Source organism: Hakea prostrata, chromosome 1 (assembly GCF_041222555.1).
Source record: "Hakea prostrata isolate BN-2017 chromosome 1, UWA_Hpros_2, whole genome shotgun sequence".
In the NCBI taxonomy this organism is placed as follows: domain Eukaryota; kingdom Viridiplantae; phylum Streptophyta; class Magnoliopsida; order Proteales; family Proteaceae; genus Hakea; species Hakea prostrata.
This window is the reverse complement of record NC_142600.1, coordinates 4163405-4175217: the sequence shown is the minus strand read 5'-3', so window position 1 is coordinate 4175217 and position 11813 is coordinate 4163405. Positions and strand designations below refer to the sequence as shown.

The following is an 11813-nucleotide window of genomic DNA, read 5'->3' as shown; positions in this document are numbered from 1 at the left end:
GCAATTGCTGAGATCTTAAAGTTCATTGGATGTGCTTTTTCTCAGGTCGTGTTTTTGTTTATTCCTTGCTCTCCCAATGTGAGGGCTCATTCTTCAACTGGAGGGTACCTCTTTGGTGGACTAAATCCCCCCTCTCAGATCCTAACCAGTAACCTCCCCCCAGGTAGGAACTAATCTTCTTTGTCTAAATAATATATTCAGTTGTTATTCTATTGGCTCAAATTTCTTCCAATGTAAAAGGTAACAGAGTACAAAAACACAAGAAAACTAAAAATTAGAAATTGGAAACATTGCAGCTCCAAGTTGAAGGAAGGGGGAAAAAGAAAGAAGGTGACTTCATTGTCATTTATTATATTTATCTTTGTCAAATAATTGTTAATATTTTTTTTTCCGCCATTGTTGGGCATACAGCTCTCCTGATCTTACAGAAGCTTCAGATTCACTATTTTACAGACCAACATCAGTAACATCACCCATCAATTCAATATCCCCAAATTAGTCTTGTTCCTAACATGTCCATCTGAACCTCATTAACAAATACTGGTGTCAAAATCCAATATATTGTGTGTATTGAGCATATGGTTCAGATTGCATAGCAATGGGGGCCCGTATGACATAATCTGGAAGATCAAATCCATCTACAAGTTCCCTGGCAATCTGTTTCACTTGAAAGCTCAGGTACTCTGTCAGCTTGTGGATAGCCTGCAAAAAGCGGAAGAGGACACATCACACTTCAAACCAAAACAGCTAAACCAAATTTAAATGCACAGCTTCCACCCTTAAGAGGAGGCTAATTTGTGCAAAAATGCCAAAGGTCAGGACTGAGTCCAGGACACAACTCCCTAAACCCTGTGAAGAAAGACCTGCAACCCCTTATAGATGGTTCAGCAACCATCAGCTACTCATGAATCATTGTGTGGCAAATCTCCAGGGTGAGGCACAGACCCCATATTTTACTAGATATGCAAGCTATGCCTGGTAAAGATCACAATCTCTTCAAAAGCAGGGATTATGAAACTGCAATCTTAATACATCATAGACACCAATTACACCATGCCAGATATCTAGTGATTTAACAACAAAAAAGTTAGCTTCCAATTTTGTATACCTTAGCTTTATTGGGGGCTACATAATCCACATTACGGTAGGTCCCGATATCTTTCCAAATTCGATCAAGGGCATAAAGGTCACAGACAAGCTTCAGAGCTGCACGTGTATTCCCTTCAGGACACCTGCAGCAGAACTCAGGTCAAAATATTCTAATCAGAAAAACAACAGACAAGATAAACTGTAATTGTAGCAGTTATATTCCTTTTTCTTTGGAACCGGTAGCTTTATACAAGGGGAGATAACTATTTTATATACGGGTTTTCGTCCCTGCCTCAAGGAGATTTGAACTCTTGATCTCATACTATGATGCGTTGGTTTTACCAACCGAGCAACCCCCTGGGGTTGTAGCAGTTGCATTTCTTGTAGTAAACTCAGTGCTTCTAGATAAAAAGGGATGTACCTTCTCACAGCTTCAATGAACTTAGCAAGAACAACTGATTCAATATGGGATTCTGCAAGTGTCAGAAGATGATTCAAGCATCTATTCCAAGCACCAAAGCCTCCAAGAGTCTTACTGTGTTTCTTGAGGCGCACTGCAACACTATGAAGCAACCTAGATGTTCGATACTGAAAGAAGACATTAGTTAGGCCAAAAATACAGATCACTGATAAAGCGAACATCAAAATCACATAGATTAGATATTCACCCTGAAGGCATCTAGCTGGAAGCTGGGGTCTCGTAAATGTTCTTCACCTTCCCATCGAGCAGTCACTGGGTTTGGCTGAGAAAGATATGTAGCCATAGAATCTCTCAAGTAGTTCCATGTAACAGACAGTGTTCCACCTTGAAATTTCTGCTGGTACTGCTTCAAAAGGTCACCTGCTACCTGTATGAAATCAGCAAGCTCACAGTCAGTTTAATAACAAAAGAAGAAACCCTATGCTATGGTAAAAGCGACACACACTGAAGGAACTGTAGCCTAGGGCCATAGATACTAAAGTTCTTGCATGCCAAATCTAGGGAAATATTTTAAAGGTCAACTGCTCAAGAGGTGATGGTTGAATGTTTAGCACTGGGTGTAACACTCAGTAACAATGCTTCAACTGCAAGGATCGATTTGATATCAGGGACATGATTAATCCCTACTGACCCAAAATACAGCTCAACCTGAACCAGCAAAGCTTAATTGAGTTAGCACAACAAGCATCCAACCTAACTCAGATTGGTCAATCATTAGATCCTTCCAATTCAATACTTCCCTTCCCTATTTTCACCATTTACTTTGCAGCAGCCCCAGCAAGCTGGTATAGTGTCTTTACAGATCCATCAGGCTCCATATAGAGTACAGGCCATGTTGCCAATGAAAGAAAAAAAGAGAATGAGGGGGAGGAGGAGAGGAGGATTTTAGGCTCGGGATTTTTTAGAACCTGTTGCAGCAGCACAGTGTTGTCCCCTTCAAACGTCTGGAATACATCATGGTCATTCCGCAGGCTACCAAAGCGATTTACAGCAGCATAACCATGCCCTCCACAGGCTTCCCGGCAGACGCTCAAGGACCTAGCTGTATAGGATGTTACATAAGCCTTAAGGCCTGCAGAGAGGGCATGGACATCTCCAGCCACACTTTCATCATGAGACTTCTTCATCTCAGAATATTGCTCTAGCAATTGCAGAGTCGCAAAGTGGAAAGCATATGCTGAAGCCAGCATTGGCATGAGCTTGTGCTGATGAGACTGGTAATCCAAAATGCTGATCTCAGGTTGTTTGGGAGGACCAAACTGCTGGCGTAGCAGAGAATAACGGACAGCAATTGTTACAGCAATCTTGAGGATACCAACTGAAGAATATGCAAGGCCTACTCTTCCACCAACAAGTTCTCCTAGCATGGCTGCAAATCTTTTATTGATCGATGGAAGGCTGCTCGTGTATTTGCCATCACGGGATACGTCTCCAAATCGATTCAGTAGATTATCCCTAGGAATCCTCACAGAATGAAATCTTAAAGCCCCATTATCAACTCCATTCAGGCCAATCTTGTGGCCACAATCTTGTATCTCAATCCCTGGAAGTGTCTGGTGAGTATTCAAATCCCTTATTGGAACAATAAAGGCATGGACACCCATGTCAGAAACCCCTTTCTCATCATAAGTAGGTAATATCAGCTTTGCAAAAACTGTCGCAAACTTCCCATGAATAGCAGCATTGCCAATCCACCATTTGATGGCTCCATCATTAGGTGTGTCTATTATAAATTCATCTGTGATTGGATCAAAGGTAGCCCTTGTTTGAAGACCTTGAACATTTGAACCTTGTGAATACAGACAATAAGACCATTAAGTGTATGCATGGTTAGAAAGAACAGTCCTAAACCGGCAAACTGAAGCAGTTAGCAGCCAGAGAACAAACTAATGAAGTAACAACAAATATGAAAGTGTGATTTCGCCGGGGGGGGGGGGAGAAGGAAATAACTGATGAAAAGTATCAGTAATTGTTTGTGGATCGCCACCAAAACTGAAAGCACTCATCAGTGGATGATAAGGCTGATTATTTGATGGGTCCTGTAGGAAAGACAAACGACCTGGCCCCCTTTCGTGCCGACCGACCAAATGAATGCAACTATGGTGCAATCATCTGGATGGATTTTTTTTGGCTTAAAAGCCTTGGGGCAGGATAAATGAACAGGTGGCCACCCAAGAATTTGAATCATCTGTAGAATCTACTGTTGGAAGACACTCCCACAACTATCTTAGTCTCCTTAAGAACACGCCGCATGAAATCAAATAAAGACAAAATCGACAATGCAACAGAGCACACAACAGCTGCCCCAAAGGAATAACTTGTGATAGCTCTTATGAGACAAATCCTGTAGTGCAAAGGAACTTGATTTGACAGACAAAACAGTGGGATCTGCTTCAACAAATATTGTAACAGTCAGAAGGTCGGGAAGAAGATTACCATGGTGGAGTTCCGTCATTGCAAAACACCCAGGGTAGTCCATGTTGTCAATCCCATCAAAGTACTTATCTTTATGCTTTTTGGTTCCCAAGTTGAGAACTGAGCCTCCCCAAAGACTGTAAAAGTGCTTCAAAGTTAGACAACGATAAAAAATTTAAGAGGCAGAAGAATAAGTAAGTCTAAACACTAAGCATACCCTTTTCAGTTTATTCTGACTTTAATGAAAACCCAGAACTAATATGAACACATATCCCCATTTTTAACTTGACATAATCTAGAATTAGCTGCTAATGGATCTCACTCTTTATCATCAGAAACAAACTAAAAAAAACTATTTTCTATATTCATAAAGATGCAGGGTCCATATATAGCTTTCTAATTCCTGCACATCTTGAATAAGAAGTCCTTCACAGTCCCATTTCAGTTATAAATAACTCAAAACTATTTTAATATTTTACAATACTAGGTCCATTGAGTGACCAATTGAATGAAATCTAGGATTTTACCGAAGTTGAAACATTTATAATACCACTTCTCTTGTTACATCACCAGTATAACAGAAATCATAAATAGCACCCTCTTCCCAACATATACCATTATGGAGTGTGGAGTAGGTTTTACCTATGTTCTTTTTATGCTCTATGCATGATCTTTATGCTGACATTATCAATAAAATTACTCTTCTATCTATCCAAGAGAGGAAGTCGAGGGAAGAAGAAAAAGGTGTTCAGATATGGACCAAAGGAAATTGCTTGGAAGCTTAAAATTCAACAGTGAACATGGGCTCACATATCAATAGAACCTAAAGCATCCCATGCCTAATCAGAAGGGCTGCATACAATACTTGAAAATGAGGAGAGAATTCTCAAAACCTTGCTAGGGGGGGGGGTCTTATTATTATTATTATTATTATTATTATTATTATTATTATTATTATTATTTTGGGATGAGTAACTAAATTCACTACCAAAGGAGAGAAATTGTCTCCTGGGGTCTTAGCTCTTCTCTATGGTCTTCCTCTTAAAGGCCGCTTTGTTTTCCTTTTTTCGTAATTTAAATTATTTATTCATCCAAAAAAAAGTCAACCATGGAGGAACTCAATCTTAAATTCTAATTTTCCCTGCCCAATCTTATTGAGGGGCTATTTCTAAGTACATTGATGAAGAGCTCGGCCCTTACTTAGCATTCAAAATAAATGATGGATTGACAGCTGACAAGATGATAAGGTACAAAAGACGTCCACAATAAGTCCAAGAGATCTTTCTCACAATCAAATAAGAGGCTGGTCCGCACCAATTAGTAACCAATACACAATTTCGAGCAAAATAACGAAAAGAAACTCAACAGGAAAGTTACCATGGATGATTGAATTACTGAATCACATAAGATTATCTGTACTTGACTTCCAACTTCATGCAAAATATAGTTGAATTACTGAATCACATAAAGTTACCTGTACTGGACTCCCAATTTCACCCCGAATGAAGTGTCGACGCTCCCAACAGCTTCAATAATTGCAAAATACTTTGCAGGATCTTCGACGACATATTTATAAGGTCTGACCCCTGCTTCCCTGACTAAACTGAGAATCTGTCGCATACAGAGCTCCCTGTGTTCTTGCATGGAGATTTCCACCGGCGTCTGGAGATCGGGTCGGGAATTGAAGAAGTCGAAGATCTTTTCTTGGATATCTCTGTTGTTTCCTCCCATGTAATCAATGAGATCATCTTTACTGACACTAATTTTCGCCGCCCTGGCACACGTTAGCATCTGCAATTGACGGTTGTCGTCGAGAGGAAGCGGACGAGCTACAAGAGGTGTTAGGTGCAGGGAGAGCCGTCGGACTCGTCGGGAGATGCGCTCCTCTTCATCTTCGGCGGTCAGATTGGGATCAATATTAGAGTTCTGCATTCTCTGAATTCCGCCGGAGAAGGATAGAACGTCCCTTGCGACGACGGATGTAATGGCGGTCTCGAAGATAGACAAAGAAAGAGTTCGCGCGATTGAGTCACGCAAAAGCGACAAAGCTTCTACGGATACATACGATTACGCTTAAATAATTTCCAAAAAAGTAATCGATGAGGTGGATAACTCATCTTCAGATTGGTAAGACAGAGTAGCGATCAAACGGTTAACCCTCTTTGATCTTTCTCTTCCTTGCCGCGCCTTTCAACGTCAATGGTTTGTTTCGGGCTCCCATCATTTTCCCGCTTTTAAGGGATGAGGTTATGGGCGTTAGGCATGGGTCTCTCCCGTGGTCCACGCAACGGTCTTAAACCTGGCATTGGGGGTAGAATCGGTATGTACCAAGTTGGACTTGAAATCAGGTAAAACATTTATGCGAAATATCACCGAATTCCATTTCGGAAGTTAGCAAAATAAATATCCTTGCGAAACCAAATAAATTTCTTATTTTTGAAGCTAATCAAGTTCGATAGTTTCATTCTTAACTGTAAAAGTAGGTGGAATTGTAGAATCAGTGAAGATAAGTAGAGATGGTAAGAGACTAGAACAATGGATTTCAGGCCGATCATCAACCAATAGACCGAGAAGATCAACTTTCTTCTAATCACCACCAGCTTATGTTATTTTCTTCCCCTCCCTTGCCTTGCTTCCTTTCACAAATTGATTGGATTAAACTGCACCCTTATATAAAGGAAGCCGAGGAAAGGATACCAATGAAAGGAAACCGACGACTCTCTCCTTAGCACTCACCGACGAACTTTGTGAACTCCGGGGAAACGTCTATAAATGGTTCAAATGAATTTAATGCTGCTTACATCATCACGTATGGAAGAGTGGAACTCTCTAAACACTCAGGAGAAATGTCAACAGATGAATTGAAATTAATCAATAAATGTTGCTTACATCATAATGTCATCACTGCAGTGTGTGGAAGCATAGACACCACAAATCCCTTTTAATACTCTATTTTATATATTTTTTTCTATAATACGTCCATACCCTTCACGTGAACTCTGAAAAGCTCTTGCAAACTGCAATTACATTCCGGTGTATTGATCGAAAGTTTGAAATTATCCCCGAATTTGTCGGCGAAATGTGGCCGATATTTCGCTCTTTTGCTTGAAATGAATTAGAATCGGTCAAAACTCAAAAAACTATGGTTGTGTAGGGAATTTTTTTTTGTCTTGGAACAGATTAAAAAAATGAGACAAAATAAGTCCATTAAGAAGAATGAATTAAATAGGACATATCATTTTCTCCGTCCAAAATCGGATAATTTGATCCCAGGTTGTGAACTGGGGTCACGGTTGAGATTACGAAGAAAACAACATTTACTTTATTATTAAATGCAGCATATTTTCACAAACCGATCTTAGCTCAGTTGGTAGAGCGGAGGACTGTAGTCGGTTAACCCGAAAGATATCCTTAGGTCGCTGGTTCGAATCCGGCAGGTCGGATTTTTTTGTTTTTTGCAAGCTTGCCGGTTTGAATGAGATTCCCTTTTCAAAAGAAGGGGAAAAACCATGCTTGCCGGTTTGAATGAGATTCCCTTTTCAAAAGAAGGGGAAAAACGCGATTGCAGGAAGAAAGCGCCAATCCAAAGAGAGAAACCCAGCAAATATTTTCAGTTTCCCTCCGAATGGTTCCAAACAAAAATAACCCAAAATTCTCTCCCCGAAAGATTAAACTCTCAGACTAGTTCTTCTGAAGGTCAGCTTCACTGTGATCTAAGAGCTTTTTCTTATTTTGAGTCCATTGGTCTCATTGTTCCTGGTTATTTAGGGTTTCTTCTGCCCTTCTGCCCTTCTGCCCTTCTGCTCCCTTGTTAAGTATCATCGTCTTCTAATTGATTTTATTTGCTAGAACCCGTAGTCCGCCTTTTATAGTTGGAATTTATTTCATAAAATGAATGGAAATGGCTCTTCTTCCGGTCGATGGCACAAGAACCGTCCCATTCTTGCTGATGTTACAAACCAGCACGGTAAGAGAACTCTATTATCCATCTCCAGCAGCCCCCGTTTAGTTCGGGAAAATCGATTCCTGGACAATGTGGAAGGCAAGGAACCAGTTTCTGAGTTTGTGCAGAAAGTTTGTCTGGGAGTCGAGAATTTAGTCAGAGGGAAATGCAAGCAGGAAGTTTTTGATCATGATGATGGGAAGGATTTGCCCTTAGCGAAATCCATGGGGCTTTGTCGTTTACTGAAATCATCTGATAGTGGAACTGGTCCAGTTGGAGGTTCCATTGAAAATAAGGGTCCGCCAACTGATTTGGATGGTGATGGGCGGAGAAATTGTTGCATTTCTGGTGGTTCTGGGTCTTCAGGATCTGAACAGTACAATAAAATGGGGAACTCTGCATCAGTTATTGTTGAGGGAGGTAGCCAAAATGGTGAAGAACATGCAAACGCTTGTGTTGGGAGTGATGCCGCTAAAACTACACTGGAAAATGCAGCACTAGACGCTGCTGATGCCATGGGGGACGATGATGAGTTGATGGATGCTGGTGATGTGGCTTCAATCAAGGATACTCTTGCTGGGTCTTCAAGTCACCCGGCCTCTGAACAGGGGATGTGTGCCGATTCTGCAACAGATGTTGCAGATGGTTTCAATGCCAATCAAGGGTTAGACATGCGCAGTGTTTGCTCTTGTTCTTTCTGTCTAAAAGGTATGATTAAGTTTTTGATATTTTGCATTTTCACTAGTGATTTTTCCCAAAGGATACTGACATCTTGCACTATCATCACAGCTGCATATATTTGGTCGGACATTCATTACCAAGATATCAAGGGCCGGATTGCTGGTAAGCCCTCCAGAAGTGTGTTTTTTCAGAGCAACTCTTAATAGCTGCATAGTTTGTTCATTGTTAATTCTTCAAGAATATCAAATGTGTATTCATTAACATCACACCTCTTTCCAGCATTAAAAAAGAGCCGAAAAGAAGTTAAGTTTCATGCGGATAGAAGTTTGAATCAGCATGAGACAGACAAAAATGGCATGGACAACTTAAACAAATCCCCACAATTAGAATTGGATCTTATCGGAAGGTCAAAGTCACTTTTCCTTCTTACGGATAACATCCTCCTTCGTGAAAGCAATCAACTTGTGAGTCTACATATCTTTCCCTGTATTCTCTAGTCCCAGTTTGTCCAGAAATGCAAAATGAATTTATTTAACTTGCCATGCTATGGAATTTTGTTTTAACTGAATTGAATTTGTTATTTGTTCTCTTCATTTTCTTCTTTGGATGAACAATAATTTCATCAACCAAAAGAAACCACAACCTCAAGATTCTAAAGCAGAAACTCAACGCACAAACAGCAACAACACACAAGTCCACTCCGGCTCACCCCTTCAACAAATTAAAGCCCTGCCATTTCCTACAGCGCAAGTCTCTTGGGTTAGAAAGGGACATGTCCCTTTGAAAACCTAAACGGCTTCCAATTTCAAAAGAAGTAGAATCCCAAGTCATGCCAAAAGTCCTGGATTTCCCAATTCATTTCCAAAGGTTCCTTTTCCGCCAGCGTAGTAAATTATAGCTGCTAAGGCTAAATTCCTAACGTTGTCAGTAAATGAATGACCTGCAAATTCCCAATTGATCTATCTCCAACTTCTGTGAAATGACCTTGAGACCATCATCACCACATCTTCTCTCCACACCTTCCCAAGTTCAGCCAGCTATTGGGCATCTAAATAAAGATGTTCCATACCATTCCAGCAGAGAGAGAGAATCTAGGATTTACATCCGAACTTCTTCTGTTGAGCAAATCAGTAATTGGGAAACCCTTCTGGAATACTTCCCATAGCAAATTGCGCCACCTTCCACCAATTAACATTACAGCAGAGATGGAGAATCTAGGATTTACATCCAAACTTCTTATGTTGAGCAAATCAGTAATTGGGAAACCCTTCTGGAATACTTTCCATAGCAAATCACACCACCTTCCACCAATAAACATTACTGTTCTAATTGCGCACATATTCCCAAGCTTTTTTTGAAAGAGCATACCCCTCTCAGGTCCAGCATAAAATATCAGCATCAACAGAGCTCCCTCACTGGACCTGATCCAGTCCTGCCACAATCTCCCATAATTCCTTAGAAATAGGTTACGTTCTCACCGATTCACCTCTGTCCAGGATATCTTCCACTAGAGCCAATATACCCTACACCGGGATGAATCGAGTATCCTCCCCATACTCCTGCAAAACACCTTTAGGATGCCAACCGTTAAGCCAAAAACTAGTAGACAACCCATTGCCAAGATTTATTGTCATTTCCTTTTCTATTGTGTCTGAGTTTCAGCATTTTCTTCCTAGCTGAAGAGAAATTCACTTATCACCAAACTGTCCAGATGGAGCCTCTGTTGATATTTAGAGTAAATTCATCACACACAGGGTGTTCTTCTTTGCTGCTGCCTTCCAGATTAATTTAATAGAAGCTGCCTTACTGAAATCTTTTGTCCTTCTAGTCCCCAATCCTCCCTCCTTAGATAAACGCACCCTCGGCCATCTTACCCACAGGGAGTGATGCTTTACTGCTTTGTTCCTTTTCATTTATTCATCCTTTTTGTTTACCAAGAATGAAAATTTTCATATTCTTCATGGCAGCAATCTAGCCTTTTCTCTTTGAAAGAACTGAGAGGGAGCTGCAAGACTGAACTGGATATTACTAATGCATGTCCTTTGGATAAGAAGTAATGTTGCATCCGAGACAATGAGTAAAGCATCGGTGACATTTGAGTGTAAGAGTTATAGCTGTGGGCTTTTTTGCCTTTTATTTTTTTTCTCTTGAAAAGTTTCCAGGTGGTGGGGCTGAAATTTATTCTTGACATCCATCATGTATGTTGGTATGCAATTGGAGTTCTATTCTTGCCTGATATAATATACTGTTTTAGGTTAGGGGTTAGGCCCAGTTCAGATGGTGGCCGATTTGCAGGTGTAGGACCTTTACATATTATTAACCCTGATTTTATTCCTGAAGATCTGGAGTTTCTTTAGATTGTTGAATTTGCTTACTATAAGGAGTTCTAGCTGACCCAAGTGGAATTTTAGTAATTGTGGTTTAGTTTGATTAATTTTAGCTGTGAAAGGAAAGGGTTTTGGTTTACTTCCAAGTTGCATTCAATGGTCAAACCATGATAACTTATGATTAAATGACTATGAAATCCTTGTTGGTCCTTCCAATAAAATATGCCGAAGAAAATTTTCAAACACTTGGATAAACCTTCAAATCCTGGAAACTTGACTCATTGATCCATACTATAAATCAATCAATTTGACCAGGACGGCTGCATTATTCAAATATTAACACTCTTATGGATAGTTAACAACACAATCTGTGGAAATAGAAAATGGATTTGAATTACACTGCTAAGACCTCCTCAGCTTTGGCTACACTTAGGTGGACCAAGTTACTAGCTAGAGGGTATCAAAAATTTTCATGTATGCCCTGATAAAAAAGGAAAGTTGCTTGCAGGCAGGCTAGGGAGGCAACTTACCTCTCAATCTAGAGTTATACGACTAGTTTTGGTATTATGATTATTATCACTTTCTTTGGGGGGGGGGGGGGGGGGAGACTGTTGATATTATTTTTTCCTATCACCAAAACAAAATAATGGGAGCCTTTTGATTTTCTCCAAACAACTGAAATTGGATATTAAGGTCCTCCAGAAGTCTCCACTTCTTATTCTTAAGGATTGATACACAAGCATATAAAAAAAACCATGTCCATTTACCTAAGCCAAGGCCTGCCATCAATGAGTTGGCAAGGAGACATTCATTCAATGAAATGTGACATATTTATTGTTCTTGACAGAAAAAAACAATCCAACATTACTATTTTATG

The 11813-nt window shown here is 40.2% G+C and overlaps 2 protein-coding genes and 1 non-coding gene across 4 annotated transcripts; 2 read left to right on the top strand and 1 right to left on the bottom strand.

Annotated features, from left to right (window-relative positions):
* Positions 1 to 301: 301 nt before the first annotated feature.
* On the bottom strand, positions 302 to 6180 carry ACX2 (acyl-CoA oxidase 2). The gene is made up of 7 exons (XM_089156240.1): positions 5460 to 6180; positions 4007 to 4122; positions 2479 to 3359; positions 1758 to 1937; positions 1511 to 1677; positions 1109 to 1232; positions 302 to 702 (listed from the first exon to the last, which is right to left on the bottom strand). Exons 1-7 carry the CDS (start codon positions 5915 to 5917, stop codon positions 547 to 549), a joined length of 2082 nt encoding a protein of 693 aa, XP_089012366.1. The 5' UTR covers positions 5918 to 6180; the 3' UTR covers positions 302 to 546.
* Positions 6181 to 7337: 1157 nt separating this feature from the next.
* TRNAY-GUA (transfer RNA tyrosine (anticodon GUA)) lies at positions 7338 to 7428 on the top strand. Its single transcript is given in 2 exon segments — positions 7338 to 7374; positions 7393 to 7428. It is a non-coding gene; the product is annotated as a tRNA-Tyr (tRNA).
* Positions 7429 to 7548: 120 nt separating this feature from the next.
* Positions 7549 to 11367, top strand: LOC149026786 (uncharacterized). 2 transcript variants are annotated; one of them, XM_089156222.1, is made up of 4 exons: positions 7549 to 8636; positions 8718 to 8771; positions 8889 to 9073; positions 10577 to 11367. In XM_089156222.1, the coding sequence occupies exons 1-4, from the start codon at positions 7877 to 7879 to the stop codon at positions 10664 to 10666; spliced, it is 1089 nt and encodes a 362-aa protein (XP_089012348.1). In that variant the 5' UTR covers positions 7549 to 7876; the 3' UTR covers positions 10667 to 11367. The 2 variants fall into 2 exon arrangements, with proteins under 2 accessions (XP_089012348.1, XP_089012355.1); XM_089156229.1 differs by lacking the exon at positions 8889 to 9073 and having other exon boundaries at positions 10577 to 10665.
* Positions 11368 to 11813: the final 446 nt, after the last annotated feature.

What these genes read in the sequence shown, in the direction of transcription:
- ACX2 (XM_089156240.1), bottom strand. Translation starts at nt 5,917, where the DNA reads ATGCAGAACTCTAATATTGATCCCAATCTGACCGCCGAAGATGAAGAG. An exon ending in AAATTGGGAGTCCAGTACAG is followed by an intron (nt 4,123 to 5,459) that starts GTAACTTTATGT and finishes GCACTTTTACAG; the next exon opens with TCTTTGGGGAGGCTCAGTTC. An exon ending in AATGACGGAACTCCACCATG is followed by an intron (nt 3,360 to 4,006) that starts GTAATCTTCTTC and finishes TGTATTCACAAG; the next exon opens with GTTCAAATGTTCAAGGTCTT.
- LOC149026786 (XM_089156222.1), top strand. Translation starts at nt 7,877, where the DNA reads ATGAATGGAAATGGCTCTTCTTCCGGTCGATGGCACAAGAACCGTCCC. An exon ending in TATCAAGGGCCGGATTGCTG is followed by an intron (nt 8,772 to 8,888) that starts GTAAGCCCTCCA and finishes ACCTCTTTCCAG; the next exon opens with CATTAAAAAAGAGCCGAAAA. An exon ending in TTCGTGAAAGCAATCAACTT is followed by an intron (nt 9,074 to 10,576) that starts GTGAGTCTACAT and finishes TCTTCATGGCAG; the next exon opens with CAATCTAGCCTTTTCTCTTT.